The 22,572-nt window shown below is 36.2% G+C and overlaps 1 protein-coding gene across 5 annotated transcripts in view; it reads left to right on the plus strand.

Annotated features, from left to right (window-relative positions):
* MMS22L (MMS22 like, DNA repair protein) overlaps positions 1–22,572 on the plus strand; it is a 121,103-nt gene that overhangs the window by 13,951 nt on the left and 84,580 nt on the right. For 4 of the 5 annotated variants that reach the window (XM_043890077.1, XM_043890078.1, XM_043890079.1 and 1 more), the window contains exons 8-11: positions 1,073–1,203; positions 2,590–2,703; positions 4,837–5,010; positions 16,796–16,858. In XM_043890077.1, the coding sequence (XP_043746012.1) occupies positions 1,073–1,203; positions 2,590–2,703; positions 4,837–5,010; positions 16,796–16,858 (482 nt within the window). Of the gene's footprint in view, positions 1–1,072; positions 1,204–2,589; positions 2,704–4,836; positions 5,011–16,795; positions 16,859–22,572 lie in introns of those variants that run through there. The other variant, XM_043890082.1, reaches the window with a different exon arrangement.

The raw sequence follows: 22,572 nt of genomic DNA on the forward strand, positions 1-22,572 counted from the left end.
TTTGTACAATAGGTTTTGGGAATTGAAGTAGCATATGGCACTTTTAATATTGTATATGCTGCTCTGGTGTTGTATAGTAAGATTCCCCAATTTTATACACTTAACCATGAGCATATCTTTGCCTCATACTCTTGCCAGTAGTGGCTATTATTATTTCTATTTTTTGCCAACTAATATGTGAAAAATGATATTGAATCTGTTTTGCAATTTCCTGATTATTAGTGAAGTTGAAGGATCTTTAATTTTATTGTCTTTATATTTGCTTTATTAAGTATTTGTTCATTATATTTTACAAAACATGTTGCATTATTTTTTGTTTCACTCTTTGCTGTTTTTCTTTTGAAGTAGTTTGTATATATTATGGATGGTAAAATTTTATTTCACATGTTGCCTATTCTTGGTCTTGTTCGTTATACATATTATCTAGTTATAAATTATTAATTATTTAGGTTTTAAAGACATTCTTTACCTCAGTACCAGTTTTTCAATGAATTAATGCAAAAATACATATATATATACATGTGTATATGTGAGCACTTACATGCATACATATGAACATAGAATGGTATACACAAATGTCATTTCCTCATGTTGACTATTTCAAATAATATTTTTTTAAAGCAATAGTTAGGTGAACTTACTCTGACACAGGTACAAATTTTGGTATCTGTTACCTTGGTTTGCTCTATTTCATGCCAAAAAGACTTGTACATGTTTAGTTTATCAGTATTTGTTAAAAGAAAAATGTTTTAAAGGCATTATTGGTTAGAAATATGGGTAAAGATTTTCTAGTATTTCTCTTGTATTTTTTTCTCTTTTGTTGCATTGTTGCTCTTTAGATGGCCATATTAAGGAAAGAAAATCTATTAAACGATACTTGGGAGGATTGAAACATCACTGCTCATTTAAGAAAGGAATTGTTTTCACATTAAACTTTTATTTGCAGAAAAAAATTTTTTTAACTGTTTCTGTTGCAGTTTTGTTATGTAAATATAAAGGTGTACAGTCACTTTCTTACTTCTGAATTAGTAAAATCTGCTGTAGTTTTAAACAGAATTTATTTCATTTTTAGAACAAGTTGTATATAGCCATCAGTTTATGAATCTGGCAGGTGACAATTTAACCAATGTCAGCTTATTTGAAGAACATTGTGAAAATCTTCTTTGTGATCTAATAAACCTGTCCCTCAACAGGTATGACAAGGTAATTCCTTAAGAGTTTATTTGCATTTTTGGTATTTAATGACAATAGTCAGTACTTAAGGCGTGTGGTTTGTTCTATAAGAATTTAACCTAAAATGATTTACTTGTTAATTCTTCTAATTTTATATTTTATTTGGGAGTTGGTTGGGAAAAGAATTTGAGTTAAACATTTAAAACAGTCTAGTATTGGTGTTTAAAAGACAAACCTTTTCTATTGGTCAAATAAAACAATGTTTATGATGATTGGAAATTTCTCATCAAATAGAGACCAGCCCTTTAATAACCTATTGTTATATAACAAAATAAATGAGTACTTAGGTAAAGCTAGTTGGCACATTTAAAGAGTGGCTTTGTTTGTTTTCATAAAAGGTCTAGAATTGGAGGACATTATGCTTTTTTACTAAATTACTTATCGTAGTGCTTAAAGCAGTGATTTAAAAGTGCTATGGTATACATTTATTTTCAATCAATGGAAATCTGTTGACTGTCAGAACTTCAGGTTACAAGTATAATTATTACCTATGGGAAATCGGGATTTTTAATTTTTTTAAATTTAGATCATGTTTTATATATTGTCTAAATCTAGTCTGTGTTTATAATGTAATTAGTAGGTTAACTAGATATGATAAAGTAATATCTTGATGCTTATTTTACTATGTTAGAAAATTGTATAATATGTGAAATAATGAACACATTATGAATTTCAGAAGTCTGACTGTCCCTGCAAATATAGTGCATATTCTCTGTATGCCACTGAGGATATATTTAGGAGCATTGAGGGTATATTTGTTACAAAAATGGTAAAATCTTTATGAATTCCTAATAAGTTTGCTTAATTGTAAAAAAATTTTAGTCTTAATTACAGTGAATTTAAACTTATCCTCTAATCATTTTCTTAGAAGTCTTTTTATTTGGCTGATGGATTAGATCAAGGTTTGGAAACCATGACCCTATAGCCAAATCTAGCACATCAACTTTTTGTAAATAAAGTTTTACTGGAACACATTCCCGTCCTTTTCATCCATTGTCTATGACTAAAGTTGCAGAGCAATGGCGGAGTTGAATAGTTGTAACAAAGGCTATTTCACTATTAAAGACTCAAATATTTACAGTCTAGCCCTTTACAGAACAACTTTGCTGTCCATTGGATGAGATGATTAAAGCAGTTTTTTTTTTTAAGTTGGAAATAAATTCATTGTGTACTTTGTTTTTGGATGGAAATTTATTTTAAAAATTAATGAAATGGTATGTTTTTTATAAGCAATTTTATGTAATTGAGCATAAATTTTAAGTCATCAAAATCAATCTTTTAGAACATTTGAGGGGAGATATGTGATATGTAAAATTCTGCTATCTTGTAATTTACTCTTTTGGTTCTTTTCTGAAGGTTAGGCCTTCTGAGGCATTAATGAGTCACCATTGCTCATGTCCATGCATTAAAGAATTATGGGTTCTACTCATTCACCTTCTTAATCACAGAAGTAAATGGTCTCTCTCAGAAGTAAGTTATAAAACTGTTAGTTATTGTTACTAACCCTTACATTGAATTTATGCAGTTGGTTTGGCAAAGAGAAATCTTAAAAAGCTGTTTTCTTTATAAACAGAGCACTGAGTACTAAATACTTACTGTATTTTTAACCCTAAATTGGCAATATGAAAATTCTAGGATAGGTATGAGATTTGACTCATAGTTTTATCTTCTCAAGTTCTTTTTTTTTTCCTATCAAGAATCCGTTAGGCTAAAATACTTACGTTAAAATGTGGAAGCATCCAAGATATCCTTCAGTAGGTAAATGGATGAACTGTGGTATATTCAGACAATGGAATATTATTTAGCACTAAAAAGAAATGAGCCATCAAGCCATGAAAAGACATGATGGTGGAGACGGTATTGGTTTAGTCACTCAGTGGTGTCTGACTCTTGCAATCCCATGGACTGGAGCCTACCAGGTTCCTCTGTCCATGGGATTTCCCAGGCACGAATATTGGAGTGGGTTGCCATAGGAACCTTGAGTGCATATTACTAAGTGAAAGAAGCTAACCTGAAAGGTTACACACTGTATGATTCCAACCACATGACATTCTGTAAAAGCCAAAACTGAAAACAGTAAAAAGATCATTGGCTTCTAGGGGTGGGCAGAACACAGGAGACTTCTGCTGCTGCTGCTAAGTCACTTCACTTGTGCCCGACTCTGTGCTACCCCATAGACGGCAGCCCATCAGGCTCCCCCGTCCCTGGAGTTCTCCAGGCAAGAACACTGGAGCAGGTTGCCATTTCCTTCTCCAGTGCATGAATGTGAAAAGTGAAAGTGAAGTCACTCAGTTGTGTCTTAGCAGCCCCATGGACCGCAACCTACCAGGCTCCTCCGTCCATGGGATTTTCCAGGCAAGAGTACTTGGAGTGGGGTGCCATTGCCCTCTCCGAGGGGACTTCTAGGACAGTGAAAATATTCTATATAATTTTAATAATATCTTAAATTTTAATAACATTGGAGACAGAAGAGATTAAAAGCATTCTGACAGAAAAATGCTGCTTTGAAAAGAATGGCAATTAGACTGGCAGCTGATTTCTCAACAGCCATGGAGGCCAGTGGGAATGGCATCATCATTTTACTGAAACAAACTAATTTTCAACATAAAATTCTTCATCCAGCACAATCTTTCAAGACTTGGATGAAACAGTTTTCAATGAAGCAGAATTAAAGGGAATCCTGAAAGATAAATTTAGTAGAAGAATAATGATACCAAAGGAAGGTTATCAGAGCTGTAGGAAGGAAGAGAGTAATAAAAGTGGTAAATGTTTTGTATAAATTATAATCGAGTGGGGTTAAGAAATAAAGAACGCAGTAATACTAGCTTATAAATTGGGTAGGGCATAAATGAGAGTACTTTAAAGTCTTTGTTTAGTCTAAGAGAAGAGCAAGATACATGTTAACTTACTGAGATATTTGAATGTATGCTGTGTTTCTAAGGTTTCACTAAAAGAAGAAAACGTAGATTGTTTAACTTAAAGCCTGATAAAGGGGAAAATAGTGATATTGTCAGCCAAAAAGAAGGCAGGAAGGAGGTGTAGATGGAAAAAGTAGGTGTATAAATAGAAATATAGAAAGGTGGTAGATTTTAGTTTTAAATCTAAAAAAATCATTACAGTAACTGAAATGGACTACTAATTGCACATTTAAAACATGCTGTCAAAGACTGTAAACTGTTTATAGGAGAATCTTAAAAAAGTTCAGAAGAATTTGGAACTGATAGTAAAAGATATAAGAAAAGATATATATCAAGTTATAGAATGGAAACAAAGTTACATAAGAATACAAACACACAAAAAAAGATGAAGCGAAACAATGTGTAATTAAGGCTTGTATATTTAAGTGGAAAAACTTACAAAATGATATAGAAGTCAGGATAATGGTTACTCCTGGATGGGAGAAGAAGATGTGATTGTGGGAGCTGCAAGAGCTAGTCATTTTCTAATTTTTAACCTGGGTATTTTTATTATTCTCTAACTTTTACATATGTGTTTGATTTCTTTTGTGTGTATTTCCTTACAAATATGAAGGAAAAAACCCAAATCAAAGTTTCTGGATCAGTGTCTGAATTTAATTAAATCATGATGCCTCTGTTTCTATAGTCATTTTGGAACTGGTTGAATAAGCTACTCAAAACACTTTTTGAAAAATCAAATGACCAAAGAAGATCTGTGCTTATAGTCCAGCCAAGAGACCCATTGGGTTTTAGTTGGTGGATTATTACTCACGTAGCATCATTTTATCAGTTCGATCGCCATGGAACACCAGATGAAATGGTAAGATTTTATTTTTTTTAAACTTCCTTAAAAAGTTAATATATTTTTTTGTTAAATTAGAAAGTGAGCAGAAACAATAAAAATCAGATTATAATCCTACAGAAATAAATTTAGCTTTTGAAACTAGACATGCTGAATCTTTGTAAATCTTTAAAAAGTGATAATTAAAATCGCTTAAGTTTGCCAGAGGGAAAGCCTACATCTCCAGAAATGAGTTAGAGAATTTGGGGGGGAAGATACTTTAATCTGTTAAACAACCAAGAAGTAAACCAAGAAGTTTACTTCAAATAAAAAGACAGGTTTTAACTCGTATGTTAATTTCTAGTTAGAAACATTTTTTTTTCAGTGTCATTGAAAAAGCGCTATGAAATAAAAACCAGCTGGTTGATGTATTCATTTGAAACCTTATTTGTATATAACTTCTTCCATCTTCAGAAGTAGTATCAGTTCAGTTCAGTCGCTCATCCTGTCCGACTCTTTGCGACCCCATGAATCGCAGCATGCCAGGCCTCCCTGTCCATCACCAACTCCCAGAGACTACCCAAACCCACGTCCATCGAGTCGGTGATGCCATCCAGCCATCTCATTTTCTGTTGTCCCCTCCTCCTCCCACCCCCAATCCTTCCCAGCATTAGGGTCTTTTTCAATGAGTCAGTTCTTCACATCAGGTGACCAAAGTATTGGAGTTTCACCTTCAGCATCAGTCCTTCCAATGAACCCTCAGGACTGATCTCCTTTAGGATGGACTGGTTGGAGCTCCTTGCAGTCCAAGGGACTCTCAAGAGTCTTCTCCAACACCACAGTTCAAAAGTGTCATTCTTCTGTGCTCAGCTTTCTTTATAGTCCAACTCTCACATCCATACATGACCACTGGAAAAACCATAGCCTTGACTAGACGGACCTTTGTTGGCAAACTAATGTCTCTTCTTTTAAATATGCTATCTAGGTTGGTCATAACTTTCCTTCCAAGGAGTAAGTGTCTTTTAATTTCATGGCTGCAATCACCATCTGCAGTGATTTTGGAGCCCAAAAAAATAAAGTCTGCCACTGTTTCCACTGTTCCCCATCTATTTGCCATGAAGTGTTGGGACCAGATGCCATGATCTTAGTTTTCTGAATGTTGAGCTTTAAGCCAACTTTTTCACTCTCCTCTTTCACTTTCATCAAGAGGTTCTTTAGTTCTTCTTCATTTTCCACCATAAGGGTGGTGTCATCTGCATATCTGAGGTTATTGATATTTCTCCCCGCAATCTTGATTCCAGCTTGTGCTTCTTCCAGCCCAGTGTTTCTCATGATGTACTCTGCATATAAGTTAAATAAGCAGGGTGACAATATACAGCCTTGACATACTCCTTTACCTATTTGGATCCAGTCTGTTGTTCCATGTCCAGTTCTAACTGTTGCTTCCTGACCTGCATACAGGTTTCTCAAAAGGCAGGTCAGGTGGTCTGGTATTCCCATCTCTTTCAGAATTTTCCACAGTTTATTGTGATCCACACAGTCTAGAGCTTTGGCATAGTCAATAACAGAAACAGATGTTTTTCTGAAACTCTCTTGCTTTTTTGATGATCCAGTGGACATTGGGAATTTGATCTCTGGTTCCTCTGCCTTCCCTGAAACCAGCTTGAACATCTGGGATTTCATGGTTCACGTATTGCTAAAGCCTGACTTGTAGAATTTTGTGTATTACTTTATTAGCGTGTGAGATGAGTGCACTTGTGTGGTAGTTTGAGCATTCTTTAGCATTGCCTTTCTTTGGGATTGGAATGAAAAGTGACCTTTTCCAGTCCTGTGGCCACTGCTGAGTTTTCCAAATTTGCTGGCATATTGAGTGCAGCACTTTCACAGCATCATCTTTCAGGATTTGAAATAGCTCAACAGGAATTCCATCACACCCACTAGCTTTGTTCATAGTGATGCTTCCTAAGGCCCACTTGACTTCACGTTCTAGGATGTCTGGCTCTAGGTGAGTGATCACACCATCGTGATTATCTGGGTGGTGAAGATCTTTTTTGTATAGTTCTTCTGTGTATTCTTGCCACCTCTTCTTAATATCTTCTGCTCCTATTAGGTCCATACCATTTCTGTCCTTTATCGAGCCCTTCTTTGCATGATGTGTTCCCGTGGTATCTCTAATTTTCTTGAAGAGATCTCTAGTCTTTCCCATTCTGTTGTTGTTCTCTATTTCTTTGCATTGATCGTTTTTATCTCTCCTTGCTATTCTTTGGAACTCTGCATTCAGATGGGAATATCTTCCCTTTTCTCCTTTGCTTTTTGCTTCTCTTCTTTTCACAGCTATTTGTAAGGCGTCCTCAGACAGCCATTTTGCTTTTTTGCATTTCTTTTCCATGGGGATGGTCTTAATCCCTGTCTCCTTTACAATGTCACAAACCTCCATCCATAGTTCATCAGGCACTCTATCAGATCTAGTCCCTTAATCTATTTCTCACTTCCACTGTATAATCATAAGGGATTTGATTTAGGTCATACCTGAATGGTCTAGTGGTTTTCCCTACTTCCTTCAATATAAGTCTGAATTTGGCAATAAGGAGTTCATGATCTTAACTACAGTCAGCTCCTGGTCTTGTTTTTGCTGACTGTATAGAGCTTCTCTATCTTTAGCTGCAAAGAATATAATCAGTCTGATTCCGGTGTTGATCATCTGGTGATGTCCATGTGTAGAGTCTTCTCTTGTGTTGTTGGAAGAGGGTGTTTGCTACGACCAGTGCGTTCTCTTGTCACAACTCTTATTAGCCTTTGCCCTGCTTCATTCCGTACTCTAAGGCCAAATTTGCCTGTTACTCCAGGTGTTTCCTGACTACCCTCTTTTGCATTCCAGTCCCCTATAATGAAAAGGACATCTCTTTTGGGTGTTAGTTCTGAAAGGTCTTGTAGGTCTTCATAGAACCGTTCAACTTCAGCTTCTTCAGCATTACTGGTTGGGACATAGACTTGGATTACCGTGATATTGAATGGTTTGCCTTGGAAACGAACAGAGATCATTCTGTCATTTTTGAGATCACATCCAAGTATTGCATTTCGGACTCTCTTGTTGACCATGATGGCTGCTCCATTTCTTCTAAGGGATTCCTGCCCACATTAGTAGTTTTAATGGTCATCTGAGTTAAATTCACCCACTCCAGTCCATCTTAGTTCACTGATTCCTAGAATGTCGACATTCACTCTTGCCATCTCCTGTTTGACCACTTCTAATTTGCTTTGATTCATGGACCTAATACTACAGGTTCCTATGCAGTATTGGTCTTCACAGCATCAGACCTTGCTTCTATCACCAGTCACATCCACAACTGGGTATTGTTTTTGCTTTGGCTCCATCCCTTCATTCTTTCTTGAATTATTTTTCCACTGATCTCCAGTAGCATAGTGGGCACCTACCAACCTGGGGAGTTCATCTTTCAGTGTCCTATCTTTTTGCCTTTTCATACTGTTCTTGGGGTTCTCAAGGCAAGAATACTGAAGTGGTTTGCCGTTCCCTTCTCCAGTGGGCCACATTCTGTCAGAAGTAGTTTGGTGCTGCTGCTGCTGCTAAGTTGCTTCAGTCGTGTCCAACTCTGTGCGACCCCATAGACAGCAGCCCACCAGGTTCCGCCGTCCCTGGGATTCTCCAGGCAAGAACACTGGAGTGGGTTGCCATTTCCTTCTCCAATGCATGAAAGTGAAAGGGAAGTTGCTCAGTTGTGTCCGACTCCTAGCGACCCCATGGACTGCAGCCTACCTGGCTCCTCCATCCATAGGATTTTCCAGGCACGAGTCCTGGAGTGGGGTGCCATGCCTTCTCTGCAGAAGTCGTTTAGTATTGTTTAAACCCATTAGTTCCATAAAGTAAGCATCTAGAATCTTGAAACCAATGTGTCTGTATTTTCAAAATTGGTCTTTTTTTCTGGGGATGATTACAAAGCTATCTGATCAACAGGCCTACTCTGTGAGCTTGTAAAAATTCAGATTTTTTAAAATCTGGAGATCCTGTTTTAGTACTATAATCTGGTCTGGAGTTTGGGAATTCTTATTTTTGAAAAGCTCCGTGAATCTCTTTCAGGTATAGAAACTACTGCTTTATGAAACATGTTCCTTGATGGACTTCACATATTTTTCTCTTTTTGGAATACTGGACAGAGCCCAGAAATCATCCATGGAATCTGAGGGTCAGTTAGTATTGACATAGTGTTTTAGAAATGGGGAGGGCCTCTTAAGTGATCCCTTAGTAAAAAAAGATCCTTTAGGAGAGCCCAAGATAAAGTAAGTCAAGTCGGAAAGTGCTCCGACAAGTCCATATACTGCTCAGGATCAGTGTATTTAAGCATTTTACTGACTCTTTGAGAGAGAACAATAGAATGAGCTTCTCGGAGAAAGGTCGTAATTCCTTTGTTTATGCTTGTGAGTCCTTCCCATACTGGTGTGTGGAAAATGATAAATGCTATTATTACTGCAGAAGTGCTCTTACTGAGTATCTTAATGGAGTTAATATGATTATGTTTCACTTCTTTTAGTTCTTAAAATACTAGAACAACAACTCAAAAAATTTACCTATAATTCAAAGGTCTTTTCATAAGCATTTTTATTTCTCTTACCTTAATTCTTCCAAATACATATTTCTGATTTTTTAAATCACTGTAAATGAATATGGCAATTAGTTAAGCACTTCGTGAATTCCTGTTGAGTGGCTATCATAGTAATAGGTGCCCATGATAGGATACTCATGAAATAAATTGTGCTGCCTCTTCAAGTAATATGCTTTCAAGTTATTAATGCTTGCTGGAACTGCCATTAACACTTATTTCAATAAGCAGTACATTGCAGTAGTGGTTGATATTGACCCCCACATACTCCCAGTATGGTAGGTAATCTAGCCACATTAATATATATCATTACTATTACTATTGTAATGTTGAATTGTACTGGTACAACCCTCAGTTGCCATTGCTGAAATCACTCTTCTGTTTCATACAGAGAACTCCATGGGACGTTATTGCTTTTATTAGCTCTGGATCAAGATAGTGAAAGAATTGTCTGTATTTAGAATAGATTAACCTATGTCTTTTAAGATTGCCAGTAGTTCTTGTATGATTTGCTTTTGTCAAGATACATATGTTTTTAATCTTAATCTTTAAAATTATGTAGAAGTTGTAGAGAGATTTAGAGGAGAGAGCTGTGTGTGAGTCGCTCAGTCGTGTCCGGCTCTTTGCAACTCTGTGGTCTGTAGCCCACCAGATTCTTTTGTCCATGGGATTCTCCAGAAAGGAATACTGGGATGGGTTGCCATTGCCTGCTCCAAAAGAGAGCCAGAGTATTTGGGGGAAAAACTACTTTTATATAATAAAAATAATAAAGATGTGTCATACATGTGTATATGTGTCAAACAGATTCTGCCTTTATTCATGAGTCCTCAAAGAGTTTCAAACATTTCTTGATTTCTTAATGGCTTTAAAAGAAAAACTCAAACTCTCCAGTTAGTGATGGTTTTCATTAGGGTTGTTACCTTCAGCATTTTGCATTTGCAAAGTGTTTAATATCTCAGAGTGACTATTTGGTTTTTATCTCAGTGAAGTGTTATGAAGTAGGCGAGAGATTAGTATTATATCCATTTTACAGGTAAAGAGACTGAGGTACACAGTAGTGGTACTGTGTACAACTGAAAAACAATAGCTACTAAAATAGTTGCTACTAAGGAAAAATAGCAACCTATTTTTTTATTACTTAGATAAATTCAATATTAGGAACTTTCTGAGGACTTCGTCTTATGAATACCTCTAGGAAGGTAACCATGTGTGCCAATTTGCCAGGGACAATCACAGTTTGTGTCCATTTCCCCCTCATTCCATCTGGTTAGTTTTCCCCCTTTTATTCTCAGAAGTTTCTCAATTTGGTTTATAAATCATATAATTATTTTAATCTTTGATCATAAGGGTATATTAACTCATTCTTTCAGAGATTCTGTAGGATGTTAATTTGTGTTTGAGATCTACTTAGATCAGAGTTTTGAAAATTATCTGAATTTCTTTTCTCTTTGTGATGTATTAGCATAGCCGGCTACTGTATAGAAAATGGTTATGCATCGATCATGCTTTATTCCACTAAAGAATTCCTGGTGTGAGAGGATGATAGAAAGCAACAATGATTAGTCATATATTCTGCAGCAGAGAACTACCTCCAGTCTTGTGATAATCATAAAGATGTTTCAGTTTTTAAATGTAAACTGCTTTGCCCTGAAGGTTAATGTGAAATCTTTCCATTTTAGGTTGATTTCAGATATGGTTGATTTTTTTTTTTTTTTAAGTTTTTGTAAACTAGACATTAGCTATATGTGTATTTAAATAAAAACTTGCCAATTGCTTAGTACTGGCTTATAAGAAAAATTCAGTATCTCACTTTTCATTCTAGAGGCTTTACATATTCATATATTTCTGTTTAATGCTTGTCTCCCAACCTAGATTGTTATCTTCTTAGAACCTCAGGCATCTGTTTTGCTTTTATTCTTTAGAAATATAGTTGATTTCTAGTGTTTCAGGTATACAGAAAAGTGTTCTTTTTCATATTCCATTCCATTATAGGTTATTACAAGATACTGAATATAGAGTTCCCTGTGGTATATAGTAGATCCTTGTTTATCTATTTTATATGTAGTAGTGTGTTTGTAGTAGTGTGTATCTGTTAATCCTGTGTTCCGAATTTATATCTTCCCCCTTTCTCCTTTGGTAACCATAAGCTTGTATTCTTTGTCTATGAGTCTATTTCTGTTTTGTAAATAAGTTCATTTGTATCATTTTTTAAGATTCCACATGTAAGTGATATATAATATTTGTCTTTCGCTGACTTATTTAACTTAGTATGATCTCTGGGTCCATCTGTGTTGCTGGAAATGGCATTGTTTCATTCTTTTTTATGACTGAGTAATATTCCTCTGTGTGTGTGTGTGTGTGTGTGTGTGTGTGTGTGTGTGTGTACACAACATCTTCTTTATCCATTCATCTGTGGATGGACTTTGGGTTGCTTCCATGTCTTGGCTATTGTAAATGGTGCTACTATGAACATTGGGGTACATGTATTTTTTTGAAGTAGTTTTTGCCTTTTCTGGGTATATGCCCAGGAGTGGGATTGCTGGATCATATGGTAACTCTTATTTTTAGTTTTTTAAAGACTGAAGACTCCTTACTGTTCTCCATAGCAACCGTACCAACTTACATTCCCACCAACAGTATAGGAGGATTTCCTCTTCTCAACACCCTCTCCACCATTTATTATTTGTAGACTTTTTGATAATGTGAGGTGATACCTGATTATAGTTTTGATTTGTATTTCTCTAATAATTTGCAATATTGAGCATCTTTTCGTGTGACTGTTGGCCATCTGTCTTCTCTAGAGAAATGTCTGTACAGGTCATCTGCCCAGTTTTTGATTGAGTGTTTGGTTTTTTGATATTGAGCTATGTGAGTTGTTTGTATGTTTGGAAATGAATCTCTTTTCAGTCACGTCATTTGCAAATATTTTCTCCCATTCTGTAAGTTGTCATTTAATTGTGTTTATGGCTTACTTTGCTGTACAATAGGTTTTAAGTTTAACTAGCTCTCATTTGTGTATTTTTGTTTTTGTTTCCATTATTATAGGAGATGGATCCAAAAACATTGCTATGATCTATGTCAGCTGTGATTTATTTATATTTTATGGTATCTGGTCCATGTCGGTCTTTATTCCATTTTTAATTTATTTTAGTATATGGTGTTAAGAGAATGTTATGATTTAATTCTTTTACATGCAGCTGCCCTGTTTTCCCAGCACTGCTGGTTGAACAGGCTGTTTTCTCCATTGTATGTTCTTTTGTCATAGATTAGGTGACCGGAAGTGTGGGGGTTTATTTCTGGACTTTATCCTATTCCACTGATTTATGTTTCTGTTTTTATGCCGGTACCACACTTTTTAAAAAATTATTATTATAGGTCTCTAATATAATCTGAAGTCAGGGCACATGATTTCTCTAGTTCCATTCTTTTTTCTCAAGATCATTTTGGCTGTTCAGGGTCTTTTGTGTTTCCATACAAATAAAATTTTTTTGTTCTTGTTCTGTAAACAGTGACATGAGTAATTTGATAGGGATTGCATGAGTAATTTGATAGGTAATCTGTAGATTGCCTTGGGTAGTACAGTCATTTTAACAATGTTGATTTCTTCCAGTTAAAAGTGATAAAAGTGGGCATCCTTGCCTTGCTCCTGACAAGTGTTACCTCTTACAATTTTAATTACCTATTTTAAAAGCAAATATAGTTTAAAGAGAATAATTACTTTGGGACATTGCAGGGATCATCAGTACAATCAGTCTGGCCAGCTGGTTCTTGTCTTTGAAACTTTTGGAATAGTGATTAGATAAAGGTGTGAAATACAACCTTAAAATGAGCATTGCTTCAGGTTATCTAGTTGGCTGGACGTGGAGACTCAGTTCACTTCAGTCGCTCTTGTGTCCGACTCTTTGTGGCCCCATGGACTGCAGCAGACCAGGCTTCCCTGTCCGTTACCAACTCCCGGAACTTGCTCAAACTCATGTCCATTGAGTCATTTATGCCATCCAGCCATCTCATCTTCTGTTGCCCCCTTTTTCTCCTGCCCTCAATCTTTCCTGGCATCAGGGTCTTTTCCAGTGAGTCAGCTCTTTGCATCAGGTGGCCAAAGTATTGGAGCTTCAGCTTCAGCATCAGTCTTCCCAATGAGTATTCAGGGTTGATTTCCTTTAGGATTGACTGGTTTGATCTCCTTTGTCCAAGGGACTCCCCATTATTCTTCTCCAGCACCACAATTTGAAAGCATCAATTCTTGGGGGCACTCAGCCTTCTTTATGATCCAACTCTCACATCTGTATATGACTACTGGAAAAAACAGCATTGACTGTACAAACCTTTGTTTGCAAAGTGATGTCTCTGCTTTTTAATATACTGGCTAGGTTTGTCATAGCTTTTCTTCCAAGGAACTAATGTCTTTTAATTTTGTGACTGCAATTACCATCCACGGTGATTTTGGAGCCCAAAAAAATAAAGTCTGTCACTGTTTCCATTGTTTCCCCATCTATTTGCCATGAAGTGATGGGACTGGGTGACATGATTTTAGTTTTTTGAAACTAAACTGTTAGCATCAACGTGTGACGGGTATGCAGGGGAATTTTGACCATTAACTTGCTAGTATGTGAAATGAGCACAACTGTACAGTAGTTTGAACATTTGGCACTGCTTTCTTTGGGTTTGGAATGAAAACTGACCTTTTCTAGTCCTGTGGCCATTGCTGAGTTTTCCAAATTTGCTGGCATATTGCGTGTAGTACTTAACAGCATCATCTTTTAGGATTTGAAATAGCTCAGCTGGAATTCAGTCACTCTCACTAGCTTTGTTTGTAGTAATGCTTCCTAAGGCACACTTGACTTCCTACTCCAGGATGTCTGGCTCTAGGTGAGTGACTACACATTGTGGTTATCTGGGTCATTAATACCTTTTTTGTACAGTTCTTTTATGTATTCTTGCCTCCTCTTCTTAATCTCTTCTGTTAGGTCCTCGCTGTTTCTGTCCTTTGTTGTACCCATCTTTGCATGAAATGTTCTTTTGGTATCCAATTTTCTTGAAGAGATCTCCAGTCTTTGCCATTCTGTTGTTTTCCTCTATTTCTTTGCATTGTTCACTTAGGGCTCTTATCTTTTCTTGCTATTCTTTGGAACTCTGTATCTTTCCTTTCCTCCTTTGCCTTTTGCTTCTCTTCTTTTCTCAGCTATTTGTGAAACCTCTTAGAAAACCAGTTTGCCTCTTTGCATTTCTTTTTGTTCCGGATGATTTTGGTTACCCCCTCCTGTTACGAACCTCCATCCATAGTTCTTCAGGCACTCTATCAGTTCTAATCCCTTGAATCTATTTGTCACTTCCACTGTATAATCGTAAAGGCTTTGATTTAGGTCATACCTGAATGGTCTGGTGGTTTTCCCTACTTTCTTCAATTTAAATCTTGATTTTGCAATAAGGAGCTCATGATCTAAACCATAGTTAGCTCCAGGTCTTGTTTTTGCTGACTGTATAGAGCTTCTCTGTTTTTACCTGCAAAGAATATATAATCAATCTGATTTCAGTATTGACCATCTGATGATGTCCATGTAGTTCTCTTTGGCCCAGGGCAAATTCTGTATTAAATGTTTTTTCCTGATAAATATTTTGCATGTACTTTATTTACATAAATATAGTTGAGAAAACCAATAATTCCTTTCTGAAAACTACATCATTGTACAATACTAGTTATCTACTGATGTGTAACAAAATTTTGCTCCTTAAAAGAATGAACATCTCACACAGTTCTTGAGGGTCTCACATCCAGTAGAAGCCTAGGTGGGTCGTTCTGGCTCAGAATCTGATGAGTTTGTAATTAAACTGTACCCTGGCACCTCAGTCTCTGGGGCTGGAGGGTTTACTTATCTTCTTGCTAACCTTGACAGAAGGCCTTAATTACCCATCATGTAAGCCTCTTTGGTACTGTTCTTAGCATGACTTTTCCCAGGAGTCAATGAGAGAGATTGTCGTTAAGACAGAAGCTTCCGTGTCCTTTAATCTTGGGTCTGACATACTTTCAGTACTTTTAGCGCTGGTAGTCTTCTATTAACAGACCAGCAGTGTGGGAGGGGATTGAATAAGGGCATAAATTCCAAGAAGCAGAGATCACTAGGGGCTGTCTTAGAGCTGGCTGCCACAGTCACTAAGCACCTTTATTAAGGAAATATTTGTTCAGTGATTTCTTGTAGTTAGCATCCATCTTACATGAGCATTATCCAGCCACTTAAAATCTGAACGTGCTTTAACTTTTAATTGGTGACTGGAGTTCATCCTTATGAACAGCATGGGTGCTATAATAGGGATAGGAGGGTGTGAGGAATCTCTTTGACTTTGTTCTTTAAGGCCTCTGGCTTAGCTTTCTGAGGTCTCAGGCTTGCTTTTGCACCTTTTGTTCTTCCCTTGTTTGAAACTAGCTGTGATCTGCGTCTTTGTGAATGCACTTTCTTGGCTTCTGGTTTTGACCAGTATCCACATATCCAGATCTTTAAGAACTGAATATCAAGTGAACCAGCATGCGTGCTCAGTCGTGGCCAACTCTTTGCGACCCCGTGGGCTGTGGCCTACTGGGCTCCTCTGTCCATGAGATTCTCCAGGCAAGGATACTGGAGTGGGTTGCCATTTCATCCTTCAGGGGATCTTCCTGACCCGGAGATCAAATCTGGTTTTTCTGCACTGCAGGCAGTTCTTTTTACTACTGATCCACCTGGGAATCAAGTGAACCAGGCATCCTGTGAAAAGTTCCTCCAGGTTTTCCCTTTGGAAAAGTAGAGTTGTTCTCATTGCTTAGCCTTTGTGAAATATGTTGGGTTTTTGAGTTGTTTTTTCCTTTGTTTATTGAAGAGGCTTCTGGATAGTTGAGGTTGCCTGGTAAGTGACCACTGGCTAAATGAGGTACCAAATGTGAATTGTTTAGTTACTTGTTTACTAGAGTAGACCATTTTGTAGGCCGTTAGCATAAAAGAAAGGTAAAAATCTCTACTAAATAAAGTACAGAATAAGGAAGACCCTTGGTGGTGTAAAAGACTCTAAAATATACTTAAAGTTTTTTTTTTTTCCTATTAGATAATAATTGACAGCAGAAGTTTACTATTTGTTAAAACGTTTATAATTTTATAGAAGTACCACTTTAATAAAACAACTCCTGATAATTGGAGTATTTAAGAACAATAATTTTACTGCAATATTTTCTCCCTTTCTAGAGACAAATGGAATCAAACTGGAACTTTGTAGAAGAACTGCTGAAAAAGTCCATCAGTGTTCAGGTACACATTTAAAGTGAGATGGTTTGTGGGCTTTGCTAAATTTTTATGTTACAGATTTTATTTTTAAGAACCAAGCAAACCGTTAAGATGATTTAAATAACAAACTTGGTTTACTTATTAGAAACCTGAGATAAGAGTCAGCATTCTTTGTTAAGGCAGGGTCCTTGTACAATAGTTTTTATTTTGAAGATTTTTATTTTAGCACTGCGTTTCCAGTTAAAGGACAAAGATAATTATCCTAGTTGCTGACTTTGACAGAATGTATTCAAAATAAGGAGCAGATGCTTCAGAATCAGCCATTCCTTGACTGTATGATATCAAGTCTAGGAGACACGATGAGGGAGATAGTCAGTGGCATTGGAAATTCAGCTGTATCCTCGTCACAGCAGGAAGGTGACTTGCCTTGCTGGGCAATTTGTCTTACAGGCTTGAATCATACTCTGACTGATAAGGTCCTAGTTTCTGAGCCTCATTTCATAGCTTATCATTTTTCTTTCTGCAGAACTGTTAATGCAGTGCTTCATGGCCCAGAGGTCAGATTTGACCTCCTTTTAAAATAGTTTTAAGTGAGTTCTTCATCATATCTTTAAACATATTGTATTATAGTTCTGTAAAGTTTTGTGGCATAAGTTGTTTATGTAAGATTTTAAAGGGAAATTTTAGTATTTTTTTTTAGTGTGGGTAATAGACTCGTTTTCTAAGAAATGAGGATTGTTAAAAACCTGAAGAGGAATAAAAAATATAGTAGTACAAGACTGCCCCACATGTACACATACATTCATTTTTTACCCATATCTTTGAAAATCATCTTAATAGCTTAAAATTTTGTTTTCCCTATTATCATTACTGTTAGTTTTTTTTAGGTGAAAATGTAAGTACATTTAGTTATAAGATAAAACTTCTAATTATGAGCTAAGATTTCTAGATTAGAATGCCAAAGAACTCTGAATACATCAGTTGCATCTGAAGCAAAAGAGCTGTTATCTCAACCATTGTAAAAATTGTTGTTTCTTTTTTTGTATCATTTTAATTGGCTTTCTCCTGTGTTCTTTTTGAGAACATACTGATTTTAGTAGCTCTAAGTTTCAGACATGTATTTTTTTTTTTTACTTCAAGAATGTATGGAATCCTTAAAAAGTGGCCATTATTTACATCATCAGTGTTTTAATGGTATCTACTAAAGCTGTTGTGAAGATACATCCCTAATTCTTGTAAGGAGGTAGACTGACCATGTAGATTTACCTGGCTTGGGATATCCCAAGATGTGGGACTTTTGGTGATAAAACCAGGGAAGACCTGAGAAAACTGGGCCAAGTCAATCATCCTAGAAACAAGGATAGTACAGCTAATCTAAGAAACTTTCTCTGAATTTAGGTCTAGTATAAAGTCAAAGAAATACCTTTCCTGTGAGAGAAGAGGTCATTGTAATATTCAGAAAAAAGCGGTCCATTCTCTCTAGTAATCTCAATTTTGTCTTGCCTTGATTATATCAAATTAGATTTTATAAGTAGTATAGGACTACTTGGTGGAGTTCTTGAAACCAATTTTGTGGGTTCATTAGGTAGTCATAAAGAATAAATAATATATTTGGATAGAGCTCTCAGTGTGATGATCTGTTTTCCCCCATTGAGGTAAATTAAAATCTGACCGTGCTTGTATTTTTTGACCTCATCTCCAACTGTGAAAGAAAGAGTCTGTTTGCAATATTAAAAAAAAAAAAATGTTTTACATATACAGCAGTCTTCAAATAAAATTGGTAGGCATTCCTCTGTAGTTTCGATTAAGCAAATAATGTTCCAAATCTTTTTGTAGCCATAGAGAATCTTCCAGAAACAGACACTGAGGCTTTGTTAGTAAAGAGAACATATATTGTTAAATTTTGCTTAAACTGAATAGTTAAGTATTTGCTCTAAAAACGTTCTTATGAGGTAATCCTGTTTAATATTTGTGAATGCTAACAGTAAACATTTGTTCTACTTTTACAACATCATTATTTTCGTGTGAAAAGCTACATTTTTAGTTTTATGCCACTTTTTAAATAAAGCCTCATTATTTTCTGAGTTCACAACAATTTTCTTTCAAAGGTCATGAAAGGGTGTAAGAAGAAATCCTAAGCAGGCCTAATATTTTTAAAATATTTTTATTTGTCAAAGAATCCTGAGAGTTAATACTAAAAACAACTCAGAATATGGTTAGTTCTGAATAATGTGGGTCAGTAATCTAATTACTAATCCAGAATTACTGTGTTTCTTGGACAGAAGGATTTTGACTGGAGTATTGAAGTCTAACTCTTTGTTTAGTCACTCAGTCGTGTCTGCCTCTTTGTGACCCCATGGACTGTAGCCCGTCAGGCATCTCTGTCCATGGGATTTCCCAGGCAAGAATACTGGAGTGGGTTGCCTCTTCCTCTTCCAGGGGATCTTCCCAACCCAGGGATCGAACCCATGTCTCCTGCATTGGCAAGCAGATTCTTTACCACTGAGTCACCAGCCGCTAACTCTCTTTATCCAATCCTGATAAAATCCCATCAGACTGACAGTTACTATTGAGCTTGAAGTAAGTTTCATTCTCCAGATGGTTTCTGATAGGCAAGTTAGTTATGCATAAAAAATGAACACCCAGTTGTTATATTGCCATTTCTATAAAATAAGCTAAAAAATGTTTCTGTTTTTAGTTCAGTAAAACAATTTGGTGCATGGAATATACCCAAATTTAATATGCCTGCATTTGATCTTTCAAAATAAAAGTTCTAGGAAGATACCCTTTTTAAAAGGACTGAGAGATCAGCAGCAGACCCTGGAGTATTCTAGGATTGCTTTTTATATGAAATAGTTTATATGTACTCATTCAGCTGAGATGAGACACCCAGAGAGCCCACAGGATCTTGTGATAAATGTAGAAATTGAGTAGCGTGGGCTCTGGATTTGAGATAGGTAGGTTTGAATCTACATGGAAAAGAGCCCCACCGGCCTTCTGGTTTATTAAAACTCAGAGAGCGTGGACTTAGATACCGTTAATGAAAATTCTTGGTTTAGGTAGAGTTTGGCTTCGACACTCACAAAATTAAAATATGTCCACTTAAGGTACAATAGTGTGAATGTGTTGCATTTATTTATTTTTTTTTTTGCATTTATTATATGATTGTCAAGATTCAATGTTTCAGCTACAAAAATTCATTCACAGTGTTAACTGTTGCTTTGCGAGCACTGTCCATAGCACTAAGTGTCCATTTTCCACTTAGGACAGTCTTGTGGAGTTCCATTTTAGACTTTAGGAAAACTGGGACACAGAGTAAGGCTTGTCCAGGCTCACTCAGCCAGCTAGGAAGTGGCAGAGCTGGAATTTGAATCTTCATATGTGTTTTTTAGTCATTCCAAAGTGAAGTCGCTCGGTCGTGTCCAACTCTTTGCGACCCTATCGACTGTAACCCACCAGGCTCCTTCGCCCATGGGATTTTCCAGGCAAGAGTACTGGAGTGGGTTGCCATTTCCTTCTTCAGGGGATCTTCCCAACCCAGGGATCGAACCCACATTTTAGGCAGACGCTTTACCGTCTGAGCCACAAGGGAGGTCATTCCAAACTCCCTCAAAACACTTGACCTTGTAAGATTCTTAGTGAAACTCTGCTTTTTTTTTTTTTTTTCATTTTAAAACTTTCTGTTTTAAAACTTCTTTGCAGTTATGTCTTTGATTAGTAATGTACTTTGATTTGTAAGATCTGTTTTGGTAATACTTGTGGAAAGCAACTATCTCAATTTTCCACGTTTTAAAATTTCTTTTTGTGATCTCCCTCTCCAGAAAGTCTGTGATGACAAAAATGTAAGGTAGGAAGAAATTAATATACTCAGATGTTCTCAAATATTCTTCCTCACCATATTTCAGCTGTTTTTCTATTATGACTTTGAACTAAGATGTCTGTTGGCTCCTCTACTTCTAAATATTGTAAATTCTTATCTCTTTGGCTTTCTGAACTTGAAGATAGGCAAATCGTTTAATTCAGCTGATGTGCGCCCACCCACACAATTTTTAATGGAAATTTTTAAGAAAAACTAAGGGAACATGGTTCAAAACAAAATCATGGTTGAATATACAAAACATGAACGTGTGCTTTACAACAAATACTATCTGTGATTAATTTAAAAAAGAAACTTACTTTTCAAGTCACACTCAACTGACTTACCCTGCCAGTCTATGGAGAAAATGGTATTTTATAAGACAATTCTTTTCATTTTAATCTGTAGCCACTAGCAAGAAAAGGATGGGAAATTTATCTCCTTTCCTTAAAAAAAAAAAAAAAAGAGGAAAAAATCCCCTAGGATACTGTATTTAATTTCTTCTTGATTGGTTACAGTGGAAAGAGCATGGGCTTTGGTCTCACAAACTTTGATTCAAATCTTGCTCTGGTCACTAAGAGCAATCTTGATCAAATCTGGTGTCGATTAGATGTTAATTTTTTTCCCTTATGTTTTTGGAAGTTGGTGTAGTATAGTATGTCTAACCAGCTTTGGAGTCATGAGTCCTAACTCCTTCCCATATGCACTTGGGTAAGCCATTTATAACTTCTGAACCTCAACCCTTTTTTTTTTTTGGTAAAATGAATGTAGTAAAACTGACATGGTATGAGACATACATGAATACAATACGTAAAACATCATATAATACCAGACTCATAGTTGGTATTTAACCTTTTATTTTTCCCAAACTTTGTGTATTTTTATGGTTTAAATACCTTTTTGTGAATTTTACATGTAAAATGATTTTCAGATACCAAACAAAGCAATACAAAACTCTTCAAAATGAACCCACTTTTTTCATGTAATTCACTTTTTACTCTTGCAGCATAATTAAATTAGTATTTTTTAATTCACATCAGTATGTGCCATGAGAATAAACCTACATCTAGTTTAATATTTTCATGATAAAATCAGAACGTTAGTGACCAACAAGGGTTAAATTAGTTTAATTATCAGAGGAACTAAATATCTTTCCCTAAATCATAGAGCTGCTTGATGAAAAGAAACACTAACTCAGATCTGTTTTGTTGATAAAAGATTTACGGAGTCTCTTTGGTGAAGCAGGCACTGCGCTAGGCCTAGGGAGTATTATCGCAGTCCTTAGGGAACTCATAGACTTGAAGGCAGATAGAAAGGTAAGAACCGTGTGTGATGTGTTGACGAAGGTATCTAGCTTTGTACAGAAAGTGGTGATCCCCTTCTCTTTCTGAAATACTTCTCTCAGAGTCCATGATGCCTGGTTTCCTACCTACTTCATTGGATTTTGCTTATAGGCCTCCTTTTTCTTGATACCTAAATTTTGGAATAGCAGTCAGCTGTCAGTTCTGGGTTCTTTTCTGTTTTCTGTCCACAGGCTTTCCTAGATTGATCTTATCTAGGCTTTTAGCTCTGAAAACCATCAATATGAAGGTAATATCCAAGTTTGTATCAATAGCTCTGACTTTTTCCTTGAGCTGTAGACCCATAAATTGTGTAATATTTCCACTCGTTTCCCTGTGCACTCATCTGTTCCTTCCCTGTTCTTTGCCACTTTAAGCAGTGGTTCCATCAATCCATTTTCTTAAGCCAAAACTTAAGAATTTCCCTTAATTGCTATCTTTCCTTCATACCTTAATATAAGTCATCAACAAATCCCATCAACATAACTCTAAAATTGTCTGCCTGTCTTAATCTTAGAGTTTCACAGTTATCTCCTAGAATT

The sequence above is a fragment of the Cervus elaphus genome, chromosome 28, assembly GCF_910594005.1.
Source record: "Cervus elaphus chromosome 28, mCerEla1.1, whole genome shotgun sequence".
Taxonomy (NCBI): domain Eukaryota; kingdom Metazoa; phylum Chordata; class Mammalia; order Artiodactyla; family Cervidae; genus Cervus; species Cervus elaphus.